Source organism: Manihot esculenta, chromosome 12 (genome assembly GCF_001659605.2).
Source record: "Manihot esculenta cultivar AM560-2 chromosome 12, M.esculenta_v8, whole genome shotgun sequence".
NCBI lineage: Eukaryota > Viridiplantae > Streptophyta > Magnoliopsida > Malpighiales > Euphorbiaceae > Manihot > Manihot esculenta.
In genome coordinates this window covers 33,742,887-33,769,651 of record NC_035172.2, presented here as the reverse complement: position 1 = coordinate 33,769,651, position 26,765 = coordinate 33,742,887, and the positions used below count along the sequence as shown (strand labels likewise).

The 26,765-nt window shown below is 31.1% G+C and overlaps 1 protein-coding gene across 1 annotated transcript; it reads right to left on the bottom strand.

Annotated features, from left to right (window-relative positions):
• Nucleotides 1-9,557: 9,557 nt before the first annotated feature.
• On the bottom strand, nucleotides 9,558-10,022 carry LOC110627642. The gene has a single exon (XM_021773987.1). It carries the CDS (start codon nucleotides 10,020-10,022, stop codon nucleotides 9,558-9,560), a length of 465 nt encoding a protein of 154 aa, XP_021629679.1.
• Nucleotides 10,023-26,765: the final 16,743 nt, after the last annotated feature.

Below are 26,765 nucleotides of genomic sequence, written 5' to 3'. Positions count from 1 at the left end.
ACCCCTATCAAATATGGTTCACTTACAACAAAATCATCAGGATATGGCTAGTTACTTGGGTCAAGTAGACACTCTGAAAGATGAATTTAATTCTCTTATGCCCCTTACTAATGATGTTGATGCGCATGAAGGACAACGTGATAAATTTTTTATGGTTTTGGCATTAATTGGATTGCGATATGACTTTTGCTCTGTGAAAGATCAAATTTTGACTGGTTCAGTTATTCCAACTTTAGAAGATGTGTCAGCTAGGCTCTTACGTATTTCCCTTAGTAAGAGTGATGCTACAGATATGGAATCCTCAGTTTTGGCTGTACAAGGAAATCAAGGACAAGGAGGCAATCGCAAAGGTAAAGGAAAGAAATTTCATTGCACTTATTGTGATAAAAAGGGTCACACACGGGATGCATGTTGGGCACTACATGGCCGACCACCACGGTCCAATCAATCTGACAATACTGGTAAGCCGGCAGCCCATCTAGCCCAATCTAATGAAGAAGGTCTACTTCCACAACCTACCAATAAATCTCAGAACCTAGATTCAATTACTTTAATTGGAGAGGACTATAAAAAATACTTGCAGTTCCAAGCAGTTAAGCAACATCCTCCATCTACCAGCATTGCTCACTCCGGTAATTCATTTGCTTGTCTAACTAAGTCTTCACCTGTTGGTCCATGGATCCTAGACTCTGGTGCTTCTGATCACATCTCTGGTAATCACAATCTTTTCTCTACTCTTGTTTCATCTTCTACACCATCTAAAGTCACCCTAGGTAATGGTTCACAAACTCAAGTTAAAAGAATAGGAGATGTATAACTTCTTCCTTCTATTTCCTTAACTACCGTCTTGTTTACTCCTGAATATCCATATAATTTAATCTCCATTAGCAAATTGACCAAAAATCTTAATTGTTCAGTAACCTTTACTGCTAATTCTGTTGTTGTGCAGGACCGGAGTACTGGGAGAATGATTGGAACAGGATCTGAGTCACAAGGTGTAACGAATGATTGGAACAGGATCTGAGTCACAAGGTGTAACGACCCGAAAATCGGACCGCTACCGGCGCTAGGATCCAGATCGACATAAGGTCGCCGGGACTCGTAGCAAGCCTAACATATATTCTGTATACTTATTAAATTCCATACATGATCAAACATATACATAAAAATTTAAACTTTTCCTTTCATTTACCAAGCTTAACATGTGCATGCACAAACTCATAAACATAAAACCCCACATTATTCATAAACTCAACATTAATCTAAACATGCATTTCTACCCCATAACCCCTCAAAACTTGCTTAAAATATACAAAAAAGGTAGGATCTAAGCTTACCTCTTGAAGATCGAGAGGAGAGACGATCCTAACTTGGAGATGGGAGAAATCTAGCTCCTTGGGTCTCTGATAAGCGGTTGTCAAAGCCGTAAAAAATAAACCTATTAAAAAATCAACAATAATCTTGTAGATAGTGGCAATAGGGTCGAACCACAGAGAATTGATACTAATGATTTTCCTAATAATGACTAGGTCAAGTAAATAACAAGTAATTAAAAGAGGGGGGTTTTGAGTTGATGGATTAACATTAAATAGCAAAAGAAAGCAATAATTTAAAGTTTGAGTAAATCAATAAGAGAAAAGCTTCTAGTTGAAGTATGGATCTATTTCAAATTGTTTAGAATTGATAATTGATTCTTTAATACTCCTATTTATCTCAATAAATTAGTTTAGGATGTGGAAGACGCTTCTCACAATCCAAATTCCTCCTTAGTTCTAGTTTGATTAGAAAACGTTCGCTAATCAAACACTAGTTAACAAGTTGCCAAGGAACGTCCTTGGGGCCTTTGGCATCGAACAACTGTTAACTGCATTAAGACTTAGAGAAACCTAACTCTAACCTTGCCAACCGCGTGGCTAAGTTTAGATCATGCAACTTGATTAAATTTGTGTTTAAATAATATAAGCAATTACAGACTTAAATCATTCAAACAATTTGTTACTTAAGCAATTTAAAAGCAATGGGCCCTTATTGATTCTAAAAGCAAAGCAACAATTATGGAAAGATCAAATTGCATAAATATTGAAAATAAATAGAAGTTTAACAATGGAGATTTAAATCTCCCAATTCATCACAAAATCTGAAATTCACCAACTTCAACTAGAAAAGAAGGAAATTAGCCACTCATGGTGGACTAAATACACAAAAGATGAAAAGAAAGGAAAGACAGAAGCTGCAGAGTTTCTGGCGAGGGGAGAAGATGCTGAGTAGCTGATCAGAAGATGCCCCTTGTTGGTTTGGAGGCTGCCCTTTTATAGCTGAAGAATTCCATCCTTCTAGGGTTTTGAAATTCCTTTTTAATTTGGCTTGTGATTCTTCTTTTGATATTGAATTTAATTGCAACTGGAATTTCTTAGGTGAGAAACTCTTTCGTGGCTCTTGGAATTGTGTTGGTAGTGATTGAGTTGGATTTGGACTTCTGAAAATTCAAAATTTGGTTCCCTGCTGTTTTCCAGCCTCTGCTGTCAATTTCTGCTGTCAAGGTGATTTGGGCAGTTTCTGCGAGTGATTTGGGCAAATCACTTGTCCAATTTGCCCCAATCGCTCTCTGGGATTCAGTCCAGTTTCTGTCTCTATCTCTTCGAGTGATTTGGCCAGTTTCTGCGAGTGATTTGGGCAAATCAATTTGACCCAATCACTTTTCCAGCTTTTTCTTCACTTTTTCTCCAACTTTCCAATTTCTTCCTTTTTCTGTAAAAACATAACAAAAACACAAATTAAGCTAGAAAAATGTGTAAATAAACAGTAATAAATATAATAAAAATGTGGCTAAATTATGCTTGATCAGTCTCCAAGCTCCAAAACTTGATTTTAGCTTCAAAAATCTTCAAAACCAAGGTAACACTTGTTAAAACTTGAAAGATTTGAGGAAAATCATCAAAACCAACCATGAGAGGGCATGGACTCACCTGTAACAGCCCGGAAACCGAACTGCTACCGGCACTAGGATCCAGATCGACTTAAGGTCGCCGGGACCCGTAGTAAGCCTGTTATCCTGTCTGTGTACCTGTGAAATCCCACACATGATCATCCATGTTTGTCAAACATAAAAACTTTTCTTCATTCCAAGGCTTAACCTGTGCATGCACTATCTCTGTTCTCTACCAATCCCTACTAGAGCTCCTCATTGCTCTAGGCGAATAAAACTCATAATGTTAAGCCTGGTTTTCTCATACACACACAACAATATATAAACATACACTGATCATGTGAAAACACAAAAAGGGATTACAACTCTTATAAGTCAAGCACCATGCTATACACTGTACATATACACTATCTCTATACATTTACATATCCACACTAGCTATTACAAAAGTACTCTTTCTGTACCCTGCTGACCTCCCTCTGACCTCTGAACCTGCACAACTGGAGTTAGGGGAGAGGGATGAGCTACTAGAGCCCAGTGAGTAGAACAGTAATAAAGAACAGGTGATAAAACATGCTCTCATGCAATGTAGCACATCACAAGTAATCACATCTCAGCATGGACGGATCAACACTCCCTCTATATCATATGCCTGGTCCCCGTAGGGCTGTTCCAGGTCTTTGTGCCTGGTCCCCGTAGGGCTGTTCCAGGTCTTTGTGCCTGGTCCCCGTAGGGCTGTTCCAGGTCTTTATGCCTGGTCCCCGTAGGGCTGTTCCAGGTCTTTCCTTTGAGGGCTATTGAATCCTTACTATGTCCATACAGTCATAGAATCAAGGATAAATGCAATGCATCATCTTCGTGTACACTAATGCACTCAGCCTATAGCATAGTCATGATGCATGAAACATGATAAAATGTCCATTTCTCATATTAAAACATTAAAGTAAGTTCCACTCACCTCTGGCTAACTCTGTGCTAACTCTGCAAGTTTTGACCTTGTACTCACTGCTGCTCTCTGGGGTTCTTCTGGTCCGTTCCTACACAGCTGGACACAAATGAGGGACCAAACTAACTCAAGAACATTTCTAAGAAACTCCCCAAAACCCTTCTAAAACATCCTAGAACATTCACAGAAAACATGCAAAAGAAGGCTGGACAGGGCACTTTCGGCGGCAGGTTCGGCGGCCGAAACCCCTCTCCAGAGACGAAACTCATGCATGTTCGGCGGCACCTTCGGCGGCCGAAGGTCTCGTCCAGAGATGAAACTCACATACTTTCGGCGGCCGAACTCCCTCTTTCGGCGGCCGAAAGTCCCTTTTCTAAACCGAAAGCCTAGCTTTCGGGGGCAACCTTTGGCAGCCGAAACTGCCTTCACAAGGGGTTCGGCGGCCGAACCTTCCTTCGGCGGCCGAACCTGGTTTTTCTCCAGGGGACAGAACCTTGCTCTGTTTCATGCAAACTTTGCCCAAAAACCTATAACATGCATATCAACGACTCCCAACTAGCACATACACATAGATATGCACAAAGGGGTCTCAAACTATCCTAAAACCCCAAACAAACACATCTAACAACACTGAAACATGCTTCAACTCAAAGATCATAAAAAACCTCACCTACACCTAAACATGCATACTACCCATACAAACTTCATAAAACCTTTAAAACTCATCAAAGAAGCTCAGGATCTTCACTTACCTCTTAAAGAACTTGAGGATGAAGGATCCTAATGTGGAGATATGAAGAAAATCTCTTCCTCCAAAGCTCCGCTTCTTTTGCTCAAAACCTTCAAAAATCACCAAAACGCTTAAAACCCTTGAAAGATTTGATGAAAATCATGGAAAACATGAAAGTCAATGTGAGAAGGTTTTGGCTCACCTCTGGCTGCAAGTGGAGGAGAAAATACCCTCCTCTCACCGACCTTTGGCCCTTTTATAGGTGGCTGGCCAGACCACCTTCGGCAGCCGAACGTGAATCCGAAACCATGCAATGTTCGGTGGCCGAAAGTGACCTTCGGCGGCCGAACCTTTGCAGTTCTCCCTTGTTGCTTTTCATTCCAAAACTCTTTTCCTTTAACACTTTAAAACATTAAAACATGTTAAACTACCTTAGAAAACATATGTATTACCCTTCTAGAGGGTTCTGACATCCGAGATTCCACCGGACTATAGGAATTCTGATGCCGGACTCTAGCCGGGTATTACATCACCATTGGCCGAAAATAGGGGAGAAAGCTCGCCCATTTTCGGCCATGGGGCCTTTTATAGGTGGCTGGCCAGACCACCTTCGGAAGCCGAAGGTGACTCCAAAACTCATGCATGTTCGGCGGCCGAACCTAGATTTCCCTCTATGGTCTTTTTCATTCAAAACTCAATTTCTTTCTTATTTAAAACCATAAAATACATGAAAACATTTTATAAAAACATGGTTTTACCCTTCTAGAGGTTTTTGACATCCGAAATTCCACCAGACGGTAGGAATTCCGATACCGGAGTCTAGCCGGGTATTACACAAGGATTGTACCACCTTTCCACCTCTTCAGTTGCTTTTGTTTCTACTACGTCCGCTGAGATGTCCTAGTCTTCTCAAATTGCAGAAAATCGTCCCCAGTCTTTCTTCTTTGTCTTCTTTGTCATGTGAGTCATGTCAACTTGGGAAACAAACTCGGGCTTCATTTCCCAAGCGAGTCAATAACAGGGCCACTTCGATGTTTGATATTGTTCATTCAGATATTTGGGGTCCAAGTCGTGTCAGTACAACTTTAGAATTTCAATATTTTGTTACTTTTATTGATGATTATTCTCGTTGCACTTGGTTGTTTTTAATGAAGAATCGATCTGAGTTATTCTCCATTTTTCAAAAATTTTGTGCTGAGATACATAATCAATTTGGTGTTCGCATTAAGGTTTTGCGTAGTGATAATGCACGAGAATATCTTTCCTCCTCTTTTTCTCATTTCTTGTCTATTCAGGGTATTACTCACTAGACTCCTTGTGCCCATACTCCTCAACAAAATGGTGTTGCCGAGTGCAAAAATCGGCATTTGATTGAAACCGCCCGCACCTTACTTATACATCATAATGTTCCGCTGCGTTTTTGGGGCGAGGCGGTCCTTACTGCCTGCTATTTGATCAATCGTATGCCTTCCTCTGTTTTGCAGCATCAGAGTCCTCATTCGGTTCTCTTTCCTAACCAAACCTCCAACCAGTTGTCACTGCGAGTTTTTGGATGTATATGTTTTGTTCATGATCATACCCCTGGTAAAGACAAACTCCAGCCCAAATCAGTTAAATGCGTCTTTCTTGGCTATTCTCGGCTTCAAAAAGGTTACAAATGCTATGATCCCACTACTAAAAGATATTTTGTCTCTGCAGATGTCACCTTTTTTGAAACCTCTCCTTACTTTTCTTCTAGTCCAACACATAAAACCTTTGTTCCTAGCGCTTTGCCTGTACCTACACCTCTTATATCTCCTTGGCCTCATGTCAGTCCACCCCTTCAGGTCTACACCCGTCGGACCCACCCATCTGCTACTAACACTGATACTTCTCTCCCTGATGCAGGTACTTCTAGTGACTCACCTCCAGTTCCATCTTCACCTCCTTTGATCATGCCTTCAGTAGCAACAACTACTCCTCCTCTTGCTCTCCAAAAAGGTATTCGCTCTTCTCGCAATCCACATCCCATTTATAATTTTATGAGTTATCATCGTTTGTCTCCTTCCTATTATACTTTTATTTCCACCATGTCTGTTGTTTCTATACCCAAGACAGTTAGAGAAGTATTGGATTATCCTAGTTGGTGTAATGCAATGGTTGAGGAGATAACTGCTCTTCATAATAATGGAACTTGGAAACTGGTCTCTTTACCACCTGGCAAGTCTACTATTGGCTGTCGATGGGTTTACACAGTTAAGGTGAGACCTGATGGCAAAATTGATTGCCTTAAAGCTCTCCTTGTAGCTAAAGGTTACACTCAGATTTATGGACTTGATTACAGTGATACTTTCTCTCCAGTAGCCAAAATAGCTTATGTTGGTCTCCTTATCTCACTGGCTACAATTAATCACTGGGCCCTTCATCAACTGGACATTAAAAATGCATTTCTTCATAGAGAACTCGCCGAAGAAGTCTATATGGAGCAACCTCCGGGGTTTGTTGCTCAGGGGGAGTCAGACTTAGTATGTCGTCTTCGACGCTCATTGTATGGTCTAAAACAGTCTCCAAAAGCATGGTTCGGGCGATTCAGCAATGTAGTTCAACAGTTTGAAATGTCTCGAAGTGATTCTGATCATTCCGTGTTTTTTCGACATAATGGCAATAGATGCATCTACTTGGTGGTCTATGTTGATCATATTGTTATTACAGGAAATGATCATGATGGAATCTCTCAGCTTAAACAACATTTGTTCAGTCATTTCCAAACTAAAGACCTTGAAAAATTGAAGTATTTCTTAGGGATTAAAGTGGCACAATCTAAAACAGGTATCGCAATTTCTCAATGAAAATATGCTTTGGACATATTGGAAGAAACATACATGTTAAACTGTAGACATGTGGATACTCCCATGGATCCAAATGTCAAACTGGTTCCTGAACAAGGGGAACCACTAAAAGACCCTGCTAGATACAGAAGATTGGTCGGCAAGCTCAATTATCTCACTATCACTCGACCAGATATTTCTTTTGCTGTAAGTGTAGTTAGTCAATTTCTTCAAAATCCACATAATAGTCACTGGGATGCAGTCATTCGCATTCTCAGATATGTCAAAGGAGCTCCAGGATAAGGACTACTCTATGAGGACAAGGGTCACTCACAAATTGTTGGCTATTCTGATGCAGACTGGGCAGGTTCTCCTTCAGATAGACAATCTACTTCAGGATATTGTATTATGATTGGATGGAATCTTATATCCTAGAAAAGTAAAAAACAGAGTGTGGTAGCAAGATCAAGTGCAGAAGCAGAATATCGAGCTATGGCTTTAAGGACATGTGAACTCATTTGGTTGAAACAACTCCTTCAGGAATTGAAATATAGCGATACTGGTCAAATGAAGTTGATATGTGATAATCAAGCAGCTCTCCATATTGCATCAAATCCAGTTTTTCATGAGAGGACGAAGCATATAGAGGTGGATTGCCACTTTATTAGGCAAAAGATTGAGTCCGGATACATTTCTATTAGCTTTGTCAACTCAAATGATCAACTAGCTGATGTGTTCACAAAATCACTTCGAGGATCACGAATAGAGTATATTTGTAACAAGCTTGGAGCATATGATATGTACGCTCCAGCTTGAGGGGGAGTGTTGAGGTTATTTCTATATATTGAGATTATTTCTGTAAATAACCTAGATTTGTAGTGATAATTAGGGATATGATTGTGTGATATGATTGGAATATGATTAGGCTATAATTAGGAAATTAATTTATTTTCTTACCTTGTATGTACTCTTGTAAGTAGTATATATACCCCAATTGGCTTGATGAGAATAATCAAGCATTTTCTTTCAAATCTTCTACTCTATTTTTCTTCTTTTCATCAAAGTTTCACCAACCAACAAAGAGTGACAGGCCTTTTCTAACACTTTGAAAGGTGGCATATGCATCTTGAAATGTATGTTTAGCAAGCACAAAGCTTTTTCAATTGATTAAAATTTGGTCTTCTTGTTCACTTTTCTTCTCAAAGGGATCACTCTCTCAAACTAAATCAATTAAAGAAGAGGTCATTGTCTGTATACATGTCAGATTTTTGGCATATTTGTGGCCGTCTCGCTTTATTTCAAAGCGGTGGATTCCGCTAAAGGTCATAAATAAAATGGTGGAAAGGTTTTTAATAATATTGATGAGATTAACATAATCCCATATCACTAATTTTGAGGACTATTAATATAATTAGTTGAGAAATACTAGTTATATTTAAAGTGATTGTTTAATATTTTTTATCGTATTAATTTAAAAGTATAATAATAAATGATAATTAAGAAAAAATTAAAATAAATAAAAATTATAAAATGGATGTAATAGTAATTTATAAGCTAGAAACTCGACAGTTGAATCTTGTTCATGCAAATAATTTAAAGAAAAAACCAACTTTTCAATATTAAAGCTCGAGAGACGGAAAAATAAAAAGCCACATAATAACAATAGAAATGATGAGAGAATGGAACACGGCTTTTAATTTTCCAAGTCCAAATTCCACACGTTAGGTTTAGCATACGTGTGAAAATGAACAAGCCAAGAACCTCTCAAAGACTTTGACCAGTTGCACCAACCTCGCTACCTTTTCCAATAATTAATATTACAAACACACTCACACGGAAATACAACAATAAGCAAACGCATCAAGAGAATGTGTAAAACGTTTGATTTTAATGCTTGCGATCGATCACAAGTATTCATCTTCAATTACTTGGTGGGAAAAGAAAAGAAAAGAAAAGGAAAGAAAAGGAAGGAAAATTTTGGAGGAGAAGAATCATAAATTCCCAGAAAACTTTTTGATAAGATTCATGTAAAGGAAAAGACAAAAGATTCAGATGTTCATATATAAATAAAACACAAAAATAAAGCTATAAACATCTTATAATTTCTAAAAAGCTTTCTCCTTCTCATCATTTTTTGAAGCAAAATATCTATACATTCAACGCAAACTTTCCCGGAAAATTAACCTCCTTATTCTTTCCTTTCAAATGAAGCAACTTTGACCAAAACCCTTTCTTCTTATTCTTCTTCGTCCCATGTTTCACATCTCCAACAAGGCTGCTTCTTGCCACAAAAGCCACCGATCTACTTTTCTTTAACCCATTTCCTGCACTTACCCTAAACGATATGGAACCCATAATATCAGACATGTTTCGTTGATGATGATATTGATGATTATGAAGACCTGGAGATAAATGGTTTGAAGAATAAGCAGATGAAAACGACATCGAAGAAGAAGAAGAAGGTCCAGCCATGGCTGCCGCTGCTTCTTTCTCACCGGAAACAACTATATAAAGTTGAGATAATCTTTCTCTTAAACATGATGGACAAACTCCTTGCTTTTGATTGTGATATGGGTGATCTTTGCATGCTTTCTCTGAATCTGAGAAACCCATCAGTTTTCTCTGAAGATCTAACGAGACCCAAATCTTAGATTTTGTTTTTTGGATCGCTACTGTTTAGCTTGACGTGATTCTCTTCGGTGTGGTTGGGTCTCTTTATATCTGGTCGTATGGGTGTAGACTGTAAAGAAAATATGTTTGTTTTCCGAGAAAGAGCTTTGTCTGGATTGGTCGGTCTAGAATCAGCGACAGCTACTCTCACAGCCCATTTAATGGATTATCACCGTAAACCTCAATCCAAGCTCATAATTAAAAACAAATTTTTTTTATATAAAAAAAAATCCCTTTTTGCAATAAAATAACTATGTATTTTTAATGAATTATACTATTTTAAATTAAATAATATAATTAATTTTTTGCATTTTGTATAAATTTTTATATAAATATTCAATTCAATTTTATTTTTATACGAGATTAAATCAATATTATATAATATTTTGAACAAACGTTTAATCTTTTAATTAATTAGTGTTTATAGCCAGCAGAACAGTTGGACAGCCTTGAAGTTCAACAATCAACAGCTAAATGGACGGCGGGGATTGAAAGTAAAAGACAAACAAGGGACCCACAAGTAGTTGATTAGATATCAGAACGTGTTGCCGCTGTGCACGTGGACACGGAGGTATATAGAGTTGAGCCACGCGAGTCACTAGGAGGTGAAAAGTCAGAGTCAGCCGCACGTGGATGATTTTATTGGTGTTCGTTAATAGTTTTTGTCTTTTGGTAAAACAACCTCGACAAAAACGTTGGGTTGTATGATTAGTAGCACAGTTTCTTCGTGCTACTCCTTCTCACGTGGCTTTGTTGTGTTCCTACACCATCCTCAACGCTAACAAATATTATTATTCTAGGGCTTATTTTGCTTCCTTATTCATTTATCAATTATTTAAATAATTTATAATATAATATCTAAAATTTAATAAAAAATAACAATTTTATAACGTGTTTAGTCATAAAATTCATATCAAATCCTTATTTATTTTAAGAATTCTTTTTTTTTTTAACATAAATTTAAGCAAGCAAATTCAAGATTTTACAATTTAATGTTGTTGGACTTAGGGCTGAGCATAAATCGGTTTAAATCGAAAAATCGAACTGAACCGATTGATTTCGGTTTAATAGTTCGGTTAATCAAAAAGTTCGGTTCGGTTCGATTTAAACGTGTTAAATAACCGAAAAATCGAAAAACCGATTTTTAATATATTTTTATTATTTAAAACACTGTTTTGATTTATATTTTTAAATTTTATATGGATTTATATGAATTTTTTAAATATTATCCTTATATATTCAGATAATTTTTATTGATAAATTTATGTGAAATATTTATTGAATTATTTTACTGAAATTAAAAGAAAAAAATTTTAAAAAATATAGATTTCGGTTTGAATCGAACCGAACTGATTTTTATCGATTTGATTCGATTCGGTTATATTTTTATAATCGGTTTTTTCGATTTTTAATATTTTTACAATTTGATTTTCGGTTTTTTCAGTTCGGTTCAATTCGAAATCGAACCGACCGATTGCACAGCCCTAGTTGGACTAAGAGTTGTTGATAAAAACATTAATTTTAAACTTTGTAAAAGAATATCTTAACAAAAATAAATTGAAATGTGCCTAAAATAAACTTAAACAATATTGATTGCGAATATAAAATATAAAAAGATAATTTGACTATTAAGTGAAACGTGTCTAAAAATTTTAATTATTCTTTGAAATGGTTTTATAATTCAAGAATCAATACATGCTTTCGATTAATATAAATTGGCAATAGGTATCTTTCAACATCCCACTCTACCCACATCCCCTCATGTATATATATAAAATTTATTATTTAGTCTTATAGTGTAGAAAAAAAATCGATTTGTGATTACTCAATTTGTAAAAGAGAAAAGATGATATGGTTAGAGTCTATGAATAGTTATTTTACCGCAAGTCAGTAAATTGATAAAATAAGTGAATATAATATATTGTTTTAAATTAAAAATAAATATATAAAAATATATATTTTGAATTCTATACTTATTTAATTTTATAAAAATTTAAAAATATGATTGATACCAGTTAGTAAACCGAGGATTGCATAGATGTAATGAGATTCTATTATAATATATGTACTTATTATAATTTTCTATGAACACTCGACTTGTTGAAAAGAGTGCGAACTTTATTAAAGTATTGCGCGTGGTATAATGTTTTAGTCTTTCTTTTTATGGATAACACCTTTGCAATTATGCATTATTAAATTCTTATCATGTGACCCTATTTTATGATAACAGTTCATTATTTTTAAGCGGTTATTATATTGTAATAATAGAGAAATTTATTAATTAATTATTTAATTTTAAAAAATATGTTAAAATATTTTTAAAATTTTAATAAATTTATTAATTAATTTTTATGTTAATTTTAACAATTAAATTTTATAAATAAATATAAATACCCTTAATACAAATGAACTAATTAATATATATTTGTATAAAATTAATAAATTAATTAATAAATTTTTTCACAGCACAAAAATTAAATGATAAAACTAATAAATTGACTAATTAATAGAATTTTTAAATTTTTAAGAACATGTATTTTTTAAAATTATTAATCAATTAATAAGTTTTCTTTTAATAGTAAAATTACTGATTAGTAAAATTTTAAAATTTTATAAATATTTTAATATAATTTTTAAAATAGATAACCAACTAATAAGTTTTTATTTTAACGGTAAAAGTAATAAAATTATTAATTAATAGATTTTTTAAAATATTATAAATATTTTAATATATCTTTCAAAATTATTAATTAATTAATTAATTTTTTCAAATAGTAAATTTTTTTGAATATATATATAAATAAATAAATAATATTTATTTAAATTTAATTTATCATAGATCTAACACAATTTCAAAATATAAACAGATAAGCCCTTTATATAAAAAAATAGTTGAACCCACTGCAATATTTTTCGAGTACACGGTGAATCTAATTCACTCAAAAATTTCCCAAAATATAAAACTAAGTTCCTAAATTCATTGCATACGATAGTTGATACAAGACCCAAGATTGCTAGAACATTTAGAAGGCAATGTGAGATGTACGTGTACATGCATGCACTTATGGTTTTAGGGTTTTGGGCCCCTTTTTCTATATCTCTTATTATTTTGTTGAGATTGGGCCTTCTTGGGTATTGGAATTTATATACTCACTTCTCTATATTTTTGGGCTTTGAGTCTTCTTCCTTAATTGGATTTCTCATGGCCTAGGGCTCTTCCCTTGAAGAATTCCATATGTATATACATCAGTTCCATAATAAAATATTATCTGCTTTTTCTTATGAAAATTATAGGTTGCAAAGAAATCAAAGCATTATTTTTGCAATGGGGAGTAGATGAGTGGTGTTTTCAGAAGAAGAGACCCATCATATTCCATGTCTTATTCACATTTAAAGCTATCTCATCACTTGTCAAAATTGGGCATTTTCAAACTTCAATTGCACAAAAAAAATCAATTCAATTTGTTACTCTGCATGGCAGCTCCACCTTTGATATATGAAATTCATGCACTTTTTTAAAAAATAATCGAAAAACCGGCACGTGTTTTTCTTTAACCTGGCTGTGCACTGAGAGGGTTGGTTGGTCTTCATCCTTTTTAGGGCATTTTGCCCCAATTGCCTTCTGGATATGGAAGGGCTACAGCCCCTTCGGCTTGGTGACCTCTCAAGAAATGGACAGCTTTTGGTCTGAATGTGTCCATCACAGCTTCCGTCATTGTAATGAAAAGAAGTGAGAGGCTCTTGTACTTGCTTATCCAAGGTAGGCCAACCCTTGCTCACATTTCACATCTCATTTTCCTCTCTCTCTCTCTCTCTCTCTCTCTTTTCGTATCAATCTGCAACTTGCACCTCTTATAATCATTATTTTAATATTTAATTTATTTATAATGACGATAAATAAATATCTTTAAAATACTCTCTGTGCAAATGAATATTCAATTTAATAATATATTTAGGATTTAGACAATTTTTTTACTATATATAATTATATATTTTAATAAATAATTTATTTTATATTTAATAAAATTATAATTTTAATTGTTAATTAAAATTTATTGGTCATGGCAATGATTAATAGCTTATTTTTAATTAAATTAAAAGAGGTGTATAAAATTAATAGATGACATGAAATTTAATCTCTTTGAGTAAATTTACCATTCAATGGGTGACCAGGTGGACCGAAGCTTGTTCAACAAAGAAATGGGCACCGAATGGAGGATACAGGCTAATTGGCTCAAGCCGTTTGAGAAATATTAACATATATATATATCATAAAAAAAATTTTAAATTTTCCATATATTTCAAATTATATATTATTTTATTTTAAAGATAATAATTTATTTGCTAGTTGGAAAAATAAAATTTATTAATTTAGAAAAAAATTTAATAATGAAGCAATATAAGTATATGATATGTTAAAAAATAATATAAATTTATTATTTTAACTGTATGAATTATATTTTTTTAATTATACAAAAATAACTATAGATTTGAAATTTTAAAAATACAATTAAATAAGTTAAATATATATTTATAGACTAAAATTTAAAAAGAAGGAACTAAAATAAACTAAAATTATGAATTTTTGAAATATTTTAACCAATAAAAAAGAGCGGAAAATGGGGCCATTGCCAAAACAACGGGCACGGAAATCCAGGGGTAGCCTCACTTGCGGAGATGCTTTTATAGCGATCTGTGCATTTGACGAAAAAGACATTTCTCCACTTCATGCATTGCGCGGAGCTGCCCAAAATCACTCACCAAATTTGGAACATTATACATTTCGAGTTAGTAGTAATTTAATTATTTAAAATATTTAAATGTAAAAAAAAAGCTAAATTAAACTGTAGGTATAAAGTTTATTTAATAATTTAATTTTCCATTATTTCTATTAAAGATTAATTCAATTTGATATATTTTTCTAAAGGGATGTATAAGCTTGCAGAGGTTAAATTGGTGTGAGTGAATATACGGTAGTGGAGAATGGGCCCAAAAATGGATAGAAAACGAGTTGCCGAGTATAGACGAGACACAGATGCAGGCAGGGCGTGGAAAAAGCTATTGAGCCGATCCAAAAGCCAACCCCTTTCTTTTCCTCTTTTCATTTTCTTACATTTACACATGTGATGTGACTTCATATGTGTCCTCCTGGGCTCCACCTCTCACCAACCATGTGAACTTGCTGGGCCCCACTTTCTTTTGCCTTTTCCATTTTTCCCTATCCCACGCGCCTCTTCTCAGCTGCCCCTCCACGCTTTCTCTGCTTCACTGAAAGACACTTGTCAGTTGTCTCCTTATATGTGATATGACCATCGTCTTATACACCCTTGTGCTCACAATTCAGATTTCAATGGTAAAGTAAATTTTACAATCGAAAGTAATACCGACTTATTGGCGATTAGCTTTTAAATTCGAGATTTAATAATAAATAATTAATTTTATTCAATTTCAAATATTGCATATGATTAAATTATATAAAAATAAAATCCAAGAAGGAGGCTGTTGGTTTATACGCGCCGTTGAGTGACAAGCGGGAGCACATTGGTCTCTCGTGGGCCAAGAAAGGGTATAGGTTGTCAACTATTGCTTTCAGTGGGCCCATTGGGCTCCACCATGACGTTTGTTCTCTCTTTATTATTCCCAACTATTTCTCTCTTTTTGGATTTACAAACATATCCAAATTCTCTTGCAAAATTTCTATTTATATTAGCCTTTTTTAAAGTTTTAAAAATCTTGTTGTAACCGTTTGAAATCTTCAAAATTTTATTATCTGCCCTTCTAATACTTTTAATTTGAAAATTTTCAATTCAATCAATATTTAAGTTTTTTATTGTTACTATAATTAATTTTAGTGGGTAGAAGAGATTAGGAGTGAACAGTATTCAGTTCAAACAAAAAAAATCAATCAAATCGAATTAATTTAAAAATTTAATTCGATTTTTTATTTATTTCGATTTAATTTAATTTTTAATTTTAAAAATTTTATTTATTTCGATTTGATTCAATTTTAATCAGAAAAAATAGAAAAAATGAATCGAACCGATTAGTAATAATAATATATTATTTTCAATAATACAAAAAAATTAGATTATATTAAAATTAAAATATTTATATTAGCTTTTTTAAATTTTAAAAATCTTGCACTCGCTTGTGAAAACTGGTGATAAGTATATCTGTATAAATCTAAGAGATCTCCTATTTTTCTTCGTCAATTTCCATTTTAAAAAAAAAATCTTGTTGTTACTGTTTAAAATCTTCAAAATTTTATTATCTGCCCTTCTAATATTTTTAATTTAAAAATTTTCAATTAACTCTTAATATTTGAGTTTTTTATTTTTACTATAATTAATTTTAGTGGGGTAGAAGAGATTGACAATGTGACAAATTAAAGGGGATTAAACCCTAGAAGAGAGAATAAAACAAAAAAAAAAAGAAAGAAAATAATATTGCTTGTATCAGTTTATATTTTAGTGAAAAATATATAAATTAAAAAAAAAAACAAAGAGTTCACATGATGCTTGAAATAAAAAATTGCAGGGAATAATCCTGGGATCTGCTGCTTTGAGCACTGAGATGTATCTGTCAGAATAATTAATTGTAATTAAAAAATTATTTACACACTCTTTAATATTGAAAATTAGATTAAACATGATTTAAAATCTTATTCAAGACAAAACATGAGATCATAGGAATCCTTTCCATTGGATTTTCTTAATGCAATTCTATTTATTTATTTATTGTTAATACCATAGGATTTGAATAATTATTAAAGTAATTATGGTTATGACTAGATTAAGAAGGAAATTAACCAATGAGAAGACTATATATGGACATGTTGGAAATAGTGCACATGCTAAGTTTGGTGGGTAAGCAACATCAACATGTCAATGCTAAATAAAATTTTATACCTAATTAGAAGTTAGTCATATTAATTTCATGCACCAACTTTCCAATTTTATTTCTAATTTCTATCCTTCTTCTAAGTGATAAGTCATTCTAAGCCTTCTAAAAAAAACACTCAAAAGCAATAAGCAAAGTTATAGTTGAATTATGAGAATATATAAGCAAACATTCTAAGCCTTCTCAATCAACTAATTAATTAAGTACACCTACAAATAATTATGATTAATGTTGAAAAATTATGCATTTCATATGATAAATTGACCACTTTATTTTAGTCTAATTACTTAATTTATAGTCTTCAGGAGAGGATATATATAATTGGGGGGCAAGCTTTTATTTCAGGTAGAAAATGAGGTATTGTTAAAATTGGTGACTTAGACTATTCCAATTTATTATACGAGTGTTTTTCTTTTGCCAGCTTTCTTGTGTGAAGAGTTTCAAAGTATGATGAATTCTTTTTGATGGAGTTCAAATGGTAATGGTCAAAGGAAAATCTATTGGTTGTCGTAGGACAGTATATGTGTTGCTGAAGAATTTGGTGGTATGGGGTTTAGGAATCTATCTGCCTTTAATTTAGTTACACTTGGAAAGTAAGGTTGGAGACTTATCTCATTAAAGTACTCTTTTTTATCGTGTGCTTAAAGCTAAATATTTTCTTGATGGTAATTTTCTTGAGATAGAGATGGGTTCTAATCCTAATTTCATTTGGAGGAGTCTTTTGTAGTCTAAATATTTGCTAAATGCTAGTGTTAGATGGAGGATAGAAAATGACTCTTTAATAAATATTTAGAGAGACTCATGGCTTCCCTATTAGAATAAGTTTTTCATTCAAACTCTACTGATTGATGGTTTGCCTGAGTTTAAGGTTTCAGGCTTAATTAATGAGGGTGATCATAGTTGGAATGAGCACATGCTTTTTGAGCTTTTTGTTTTTGAGGATGTATATAGTATTTTTTGTATTCCTCTTAATGTGATTGGTTGTATGTATAGGTAAATTAGGGATAAGAAATATTCTAACAAGTCTGGATACCGTGTTGGTATTAGTAATGATGAAAGGCTATCTCAGTTCATAGTTCTAGGAGAGTGGAAGAGGATTTGAAAGCTTCATACTATTAATGATGAAGGGGCTATCTCAGTTCATGGTTCTATGGGTACCATGTTACTATTAGTAAGAACTTTTTTTTGAAGAGATTTAAGAGAGATTCTACCATCTCAAATAAACTTAGCTAGTAGGTCTGTTGATTGAAGTGTGAATTGTCCTAAATGTGGCATGGTTAAGGATGAGTCGCATATTTTTTTGCATTGTCCTATTTTTATAGAGTGTGGAACCTTCTTAATTTAAGGATGGATTTGATTTCTTTTACCTCTTTGCAAAGCTTTTTCAAATGTATGGTGAGTTTTTTGGACTCCACCCTTATGGGCAAAGTTGGCACCACAATGTGCAGTATATAATATTATAAAAATTTGCTAGTGTACTAGAGTTAGGTTGCTAGTTGCCTGGTATTCATGATATTGTTCAAGTAGGTTCTTCAATCTTTTGACTGAACGGCAATCTATTCGTGTGAGTAACTAAGAGTTTTTAATCCTTATAATTCATTCTAGTCAGTAAAAACTTATGGTTAACAGAATAAAATATTATGTAGATTTTACAATATATAGAAACTTAAATTTTATCTCTTTTGGAGCTATTATTAAGAATGCTAACGGTCTTTTTATCTTTAATTTATTCGGCACTTATAATGGTTTCTGTCTGTCTAATCTTACTGAAACTTTTTTTTCAATGGAGATGGAAGAATATATATATACATATATATTTAATAGCGTCACAATCAGTAAATTAATTTAAAAATTTATGAAATAAAATTTTATTTTATTTAAATAAAAGTCTGATAGAATTTGATGTTATAAAATAAAATTTATTATTTAAATAAATTAAAGCCATTTAATTAGCCGGGTGTATATCGCAATTCTGGTCAAGTTGATGGGGATTGCTGACGAAAGAGATAGGGACCTAAGTGTTCCTTTCTCTAATCTTTAGCAATAAATCCAAAATTTTCAAATTGTGCCTTGATTAGTATATTTCTTTTTAGTGTATAGTTTTTCAATGTCATGTCCCCACCATCAACTATAAGACACACATCAAACTTTTTTTTTTTTCTAAAAATAAAAGTTGATGGAAGAGCTGTCTTCTTACATTAAATCATATTATATTTTTTAAAATAAAATAATATTTTTAATTAGTATTACATATATATATTATAAGGGAAATCCAGTATTTCTTGCTGGAAATATCTTCAAATAAGCACAAAAGAGGATAATTCAAGAAGTATGAAATAGATATTCTTGTTGGCTTGATTTTTGTAGCTTCTCAATTTTCTTCTTTTATTCCTTTTTTACAAAATTGGTGTTTTCCTCTGGCTAAGTTTGTGGCTTGATTTCACAAATTTATTAAATCCATATTTTTATTTGTATTATTAAATGGAATAACTATAAAAAATATTCTGAATTATTTGTGATTTAATAAATAAATAAATTAATTAATATATTTTAAACTAATCAATTAAATTTATTTATATTCTACCAATGAATATATCATATCATTATTTTAATCGGTATTAAAAATTAATATTTTAATATAATTAATAATTATTAAAAAACTTTAAACTTTATAAATTTTAATATTATACCTATTTTTTTAACAAATATACCTTAAATTAGTTTTTTAATTTAATTTGATTTTTAATTTTAATTCGCTTTATTTATAGTTATATTATTAACTCTTCTTTTTTATATTAATAAGTATAACTTTTTGTATAGTTATATTATTAACTCTAATAAATTAAGGGGCACAATTCTCTTCTATTTGAAAAATTAGCTATATTTATTATATTCACTCTAATTAAATTGAAAGTTAATAATCAAATTAATAAATTTAAAGTAATTAAATTCATTAGATAAAATATAAATTGTAATAATAAATTATATTAAATTTAGCTATTTTTTATTAATTAGACTGATTATTTACTTCAATTCTATTAAAATATATATAATAAGTATAATTAATTTTTCAGAAGTAAAAGTCATTATTTTTTATTTACTAGTGGTATTGTTATCATACCACTTATAACTATACAAAAAATTATAATTGTCGATGTAAAAAAACAGAAAAATAAATTATGGCCTTTTAGAAATGTATTATCGAAAGTTATAAATAAATTGAATTAAAATTAAAAATTAAATAAATTAAAAAATTAATTTCGAATGTATTTATTAAAAATAAGTTGAGGATATAATTATTGAAATTGATAAATTTTTAAATATTTTAAATAATTATTTATTTAAATTATATTAAAATATCAATTTTTGTGCTGAATATGATGATTAGGTATGATTCTGCTATATTTAACGATAAATTTAATGGTTGGATATAAATAAATTTAGTTGATTGGTTTAGAATATAATAATTAATTTTATAATTTGATATATATCTCTTAAAACATAAATAATTGACTTTTTTATCACTATTTTTTATTAGATTAATAGTTTAATTTTTTTTTTCTAATTTTCTTATTATTAATGATGGGGAAGATTCCGAAGAAAATAAATTGTTCCTAGTTGGAGGTTTTATAATTGGTTCATTTACACTACACAAATACACTAATGATAAAGTATTTGAATTAAAATGATAATTTTTTAATAAAATATATTTAATTATTATTGTTAATATATAAAATAATTAATAAGAGTATATCAATTTATTGTATCAATAAAATAAAAGTATTAATTAATTATACATCATACATAATAAATAAAAATAAAATTTTAAAAATAATATATTTTAAAAGTATATCTAGCTTACCTGCAAATCTGGCTCATAAGAAGACAGTGAAGCTAAATAAACAAATTAGGAGCAAAATTCTTAGTAATTTCACTCTTTTGTAACTTTTAAGGGACTAGAGCTCCTTTCAAAATCTCAAACTTACCATGCTAAACAGGATCGAGAATCTTGCACATCAAAACAACATTCAGCAAATGGATAAAGGCATTGTCATCTTTGGTGACCCGTTCTCACTTTCTAAGATGTCTACAAACTCAAAAGTCTCCACTAGTAACCAAGTGTTTTTGCATCCTTTCACCAAAACATCACAAAATAGGCACATAATTGAACTTCTCGTTAATCGACAAACTACACCATAAAAAAAAAAAAAATAAAAGCAGCATACAGAATATCTCTAAATAATCCTTCGCCCTAAAACTCACTTGCAAAACAACCAAAATAAAATCAAATATCTACAACCCAACTCAATGGTCGGCAAAGAAACCTATGTCCAAATTTAGAAAAGAATGTATTTTTCTGTTTAAAAGTGTAATACCCGGCTAAACTCTAGTGTCAGAATTTTAACTTTTCGATGAAATCTCCATTGAAATCCGCAATATCGAAATTGAAAACTTTAGAAGGGTAAAATAAGTTTTTATAAAATAAATTTTAAGTATTTTAAAATGTGTTAAAAAAAATTTTCAAATCATTAAGGTTCAGCCGCCAAACACAAATTAGCAGACCCAACTATAAAAGACTTCCAATCCGATTTTTAGATGAGTTTTTCTTTATTCTTTCAGGCAGAGGTGAACCTAAAACCTCTTGATGATTTTCACTTTATTTTTTCATAAATCTTTTAGAAATTCATAAGTTACCTATATTTTGAAGAATCAAGTTTAATTCTCAAGGTTTTTGGCCATCGAACCCTTTGGAGCTCATCTCTTTCTCCTTCTCAACTTCTTTCTTGTTGTGTTATGCCTTCTCCGAAGAGGTAAGTTGGACCCTCAATTTTCTTTTAGTTTTGAGAAGTTTATAAACTACTTTAAGCATTTTATTGCATGCAAAGGTTGAGTTTTTAGTTTAAGGAAAAGTTTGAGAGTTGGATGAGTTTTCTTGATTTGATGGTCTTGTTGAATGCATGTTGAAGTTGAGGATAGTTTTAAGTGATTGTTTGTATTTTGAGTTATAAATATATGGTTTTGAGTTGTTGCATGTGAGTTTGGGTGCGTTTGAAGGCTATTGGCTAAGAAAGAATCGAGTTTCGCATTGCAGAAGAACCTAAGTTCGGCCGTCAAACCTGCCTGTGAAAGTTGCCTTTTGGCTACCCAACCTACCTCTAAAGGTTTGACCTTTAGATCGTATGGGGAGTTTAGGCCGCTGAACCTGCCGCCAAAAGTCCCCTGTCTAACCGTTTTTAGCTCGTTTTCCACATATTTTCTCACATATTTTTAGGGGTTTGTTGGAGTAGTTTCAAGTGTTGTAAAAGTTATGTTTGATCCTTCATTTAAGTCCATTTGTGTAGAATCGGACTTGGGAGACTGTAGAGGCCAATAGTAAGACAACTGCTTCAGAGTTAGGTTTGTGTCAGTTAGAGGTGAGTAGAACTAAATTAAACTATTATTTTAAAAAAATCAAACATTTTAAGCATGCTAATGCATCACGAATGCCATATGTATATGATTAGATTGTTTTGCATTATAAATCATGAATATGATTCATTGTACGATTAATTATTGTTGTGAATGGATGTTGGATGACCTATTAACCTTCGACTATGCTATGATATGTTACGACGGATACGGAAGACCAGGGTGCCCATTCTATGCCCCTAGTACTATGGATATGTTATGTTATGTTTAAGAGGAAGTCCTGAAGAGTATTTGTTGTGGGTCAGACATTATTAGAATTAGGGAGTGTTACTGGTGATAAGTCCATTCTGATGTGAATAAATGTGTTATGACGCATTCATACGATCATATATTTTATTAAATTTTTTTATGATTATGTTTTTGCTCACTAGCTCTAATAGTTTATCCTTTTCTCCTAACCCCAGGTTTGCAGTACTAGAGTTAGCTATGAAGATCAACAGTGTTTTATGGTATAGTTCTGATATAATAGTTATAGTTGTGGACATGAAATAAATTGTGGTTTAGAATTATGTTTTATCCGAGTTTTCTTTTATAATCCTTTTGTTCATGATCTTATTATGTAGGAGTTTTAAAGTTTAAACTATATTTGAACCAAACTGAGGCATGTATTGATGACTATACTGGAGTATTTGATGAGTGTTTTAGTATGAGTTTTATATTTTTTAATTATGTTGCATGCACTTGATGCGCATATTGAGTTTTGATTCATGAGATAGAAATATTTTTATATTTTTTAATTATGTTGCATGCACATGATGCACATATTGAGTTTTGATTCATGAGATAGAAATATTTTTATATATATTTTTGATCATGTTTGGGATTATATCAAGTGTAACAGGATGTATAGTAGGCTTACTACGGGCTCCGGCGATCATAAGTCAATCTGAACTCTAACTCCGATAGCGATTTGGTATCTGAATCGTTATAGAAAAAGTAAGAAAAAGTTAACTAGGCGGCAAAGAGCAAGGGCCTAGTACCCAAAGAAATTCTCTCTTATTTGGTAGTTATATACATTAACCTGTATGAAAACTGAAAACTAGATAGCATTTCAATTTCAAAACTTAATCTCTCTTTATTTTATAGAGAGAGAGTTTTTCTCTCATCGTTGAGAGGTCGTCTGAGACATTAGGCCTTTCTTCTGCCAGCTACCTACTTGCCCCTGCCCTTCCTCGCCCGGACGTGGTTGTGCTCCCTCCCTTATGGACGAGGTTATACATAGGTTGTTTTTGTTTTAGCAGGCAGTTCTTAATGGAGAGAGTCCTTCTTTCGACCTTTCGACCTACCTAGTTGTTGCATATAGTTGTGTGTGCTTTCTTGCAGTTTTCCATTCTAGATCGAAGTGTCAAAGGCAACATGTTTATTGCGAAGTTCTTCGTTCTTCCTTCTCCGACGGCCTTCTTTGTTTTGGTAACACCTCGGCTTTAGAGATGGTTTGCATGACATGATCGAGGAAGCAGTCTTCCCTTTCATACGCATCTTGCACCTTCTTTGCTCGACTCGATAGATATGTTGTTCTTCCTTATTTCTCTGTTTCTTTTATTTCGAAAAGGCCTACAAATGCTTTGGGGTGGGTGGATCTTGAGCTTTATATGTATGCTTCAATTTTAATTGTCTTTCTTGAGGTTCCGTCTTCCTGCATTGGTGACGACAATAACAATAATTACAGAGATAAAACCGACAGTCTTTTGGACCTGTCCAGGTTAGGGAGTCGAATTGAGTTTGGATCGTTGGCCCTAGGGTTCATAGTTCTTTTCTTATGTTTTTTCTTGATCTTTTAATTATAGTGTTTCATATATTTATAACGCAGATTTTGGCCTTTTATTTATAAATTTTATTTTTGATAAATAAACTCTTAGAAATTAAATTAATTATTTTTTAGAAATGTAACTAAATAGTAGTTTTAACTAATAGTAGGAGTATCTTATGCACGTCATATTATTTATTTGTTTCTAATTTTAAATTAACTTTAATATTAAGAAATACTAAAAAAATAACAAAATTGTCAAAAATCAAATAATTAATTTTTAATTCAAAAAAAAAAATCAATTGAGTAGTCAAATCATGCCAGTCATTTTGTTGAATAGGTTTAAATACAATATATAAAACAATAAAATTTTTTAATGAAATAGAAAAAAATAATTAAAAATTAAAATAAAATATTTTCAGATTGAATAATGAATTAGGGCATGGTAGTTGGAGCAGAGTGTCTTAAAGAAACAATGTATAAAATGAAGAAGTGGCATACAAACTGACCTATCATGTGGTCCACTGCATGGAAATAATTATAATTTATTTGCAAATTTGTTGAATTTTTTTCCAGGATGTTCTGGTGAAGGTCTCATTCTCACTTTTATTTATTATTATTATGTTCCCTGTCAATTAAAGTTTCACCCATTTTTATTTTATAATTCACATTAATGCTGCATCAACCTCCATTTGATTTCTTTTTTTCTAATTAAATTATAAAATATGGGTTTTTTTTTAAAAAAAAAAAAGAAATTAAATGACACAAACCTTGTGGTAATCCTAAATTAAATAGGTAAGCTAGCCAGTAGCCACTTCTTAGAAGAATAAATGAATAATTAAAATCCATGTCTATGAGGTCACTTTCCTAATTACGTGGAGATAATATATCCAATTTCAACATTTTCTAATTTGAGTAACCCTAATCATTTTCCATGATAATCACCCATAGCTTCATTAATTCTGTAAATGTCTACATTAACCTGTAATTAATTTAATATGATTTTACAATATGTGTATTTTTAAAAAATTAACTATGAATTTGGCTTTACTTGTTATTAATAAATATTTTCTCCGATGGTTACCATGCTTTTGTCAAATGGTCTATCAATGATAATTCTTCTAAAAACGTCTCTTAAATATCTATTAGTGTTTTATAAAATTTAATAGATTTAATATGAATATAATTAAAAAATTAATATAAATTTTTTAATATATATAAAAAATAAAATGAAAATAAATTATAGAATGAAAATGATAGTTGGAAACTTATTTAATACTCCAGTAAATATTCTAAAACACTCACAGATTTAATTTGATAATAAATATATTTAAATAAATTTGAGAGATATTAGATTCTACCCTTTAATATTCAAAAGTAGAAAAACAAAAATCACGGAGATAGTAGGTGCCCAACACATTAAAGGAGGATGTGGCTATGGCTAATATCCAACGGCTGGGCCTGCTAGGTGGCTGGTTGTTTTCTTCTTTTTGGATAATTCTATTTTTGTTTAGAAAAATTAATATTTAAGTTTTATGGTATAATTTTTTTTTAATTTTAAAAAATATATTAAAATAATTTTAATATTTTAAAAAATTTATTAACTAATTTTTTTCGTTAATTTTATTATTAAATATTTTATTATTTAATCCTATAATTTTAAAAAAATTTATTAGTGAGCTCTTATAATTTTTTAAAAATTTGTTAATTATCAAAACTTTTCCTCCTCGAAAAATTACTTGAAGGTAAATAATTTCTTTATTTAAAAAAAATATTTTCTATATTTTAAAAGTATTATTAATATTTTTATAAATAATTTTGTTGATATATTTTATTTTTAAATTAAAATTAAATAATAAAAAATAATTTTTTAAAATAAATATTTTCAAAAAAAATTATTTTTTATAAAAATATTTTTTGAATATAAATTATTTTCTATTAACAAATGAAGCGTAACTATTAATCAAATAACAACAATAAGATCCATAATGAATTTAAATTACTTATGATAAGTTTTAATTAAATTTAAAATAGTTTTGAAATGTGAAAATACTAATTAAATTTAAATCTAAATATAATAAATTTTATAAATTGCTATTAAAACAATACATGCGGTTGGGAGTGTTAAATTTCATTTTAGTCCAATTGTATAATTTATCCTTTTATTTTACCCTTTAATTTTAATTTAATTTTATTTAATTTTTAAAAGATAAAATAATTTAATTTTTATAATTGATATTATTCACATTATAAAAATTAAATTAAATAATTAAAAATTAAAAGGATAATATATATTTTATTTTAATTTATAGAGATTAAATTATTTAAAATTTATAAATTAAAAAAATAAATAAAATTAAAAAATAAAATAATTTCTCATAAAAAGATGAGAGATAAAGTATTATTTGATGTCCACCTAGCTATATGATTCATCAATTACAAAAAATTTTTAAAAAATAAAAGTAAAATATCAGTTTTTTTTAAAATTTTTATAATGGTTAAAAAAGGCAGCCAAGTCATGAGCCAACGTAACGGCTAAGTCGAAGAGTTGTTCAAAACAAGAGAGAAAA

What these genes read in the sequence shown, in the direction of transcription:
- LOC110627642 (XM_021773987.1), bottom strand. Translation starts at nt 10,022, where the DNA reads ATGGGTTTCTCAGATTCAGAGAAAGCATGCAAAGATCACCCATATCAC.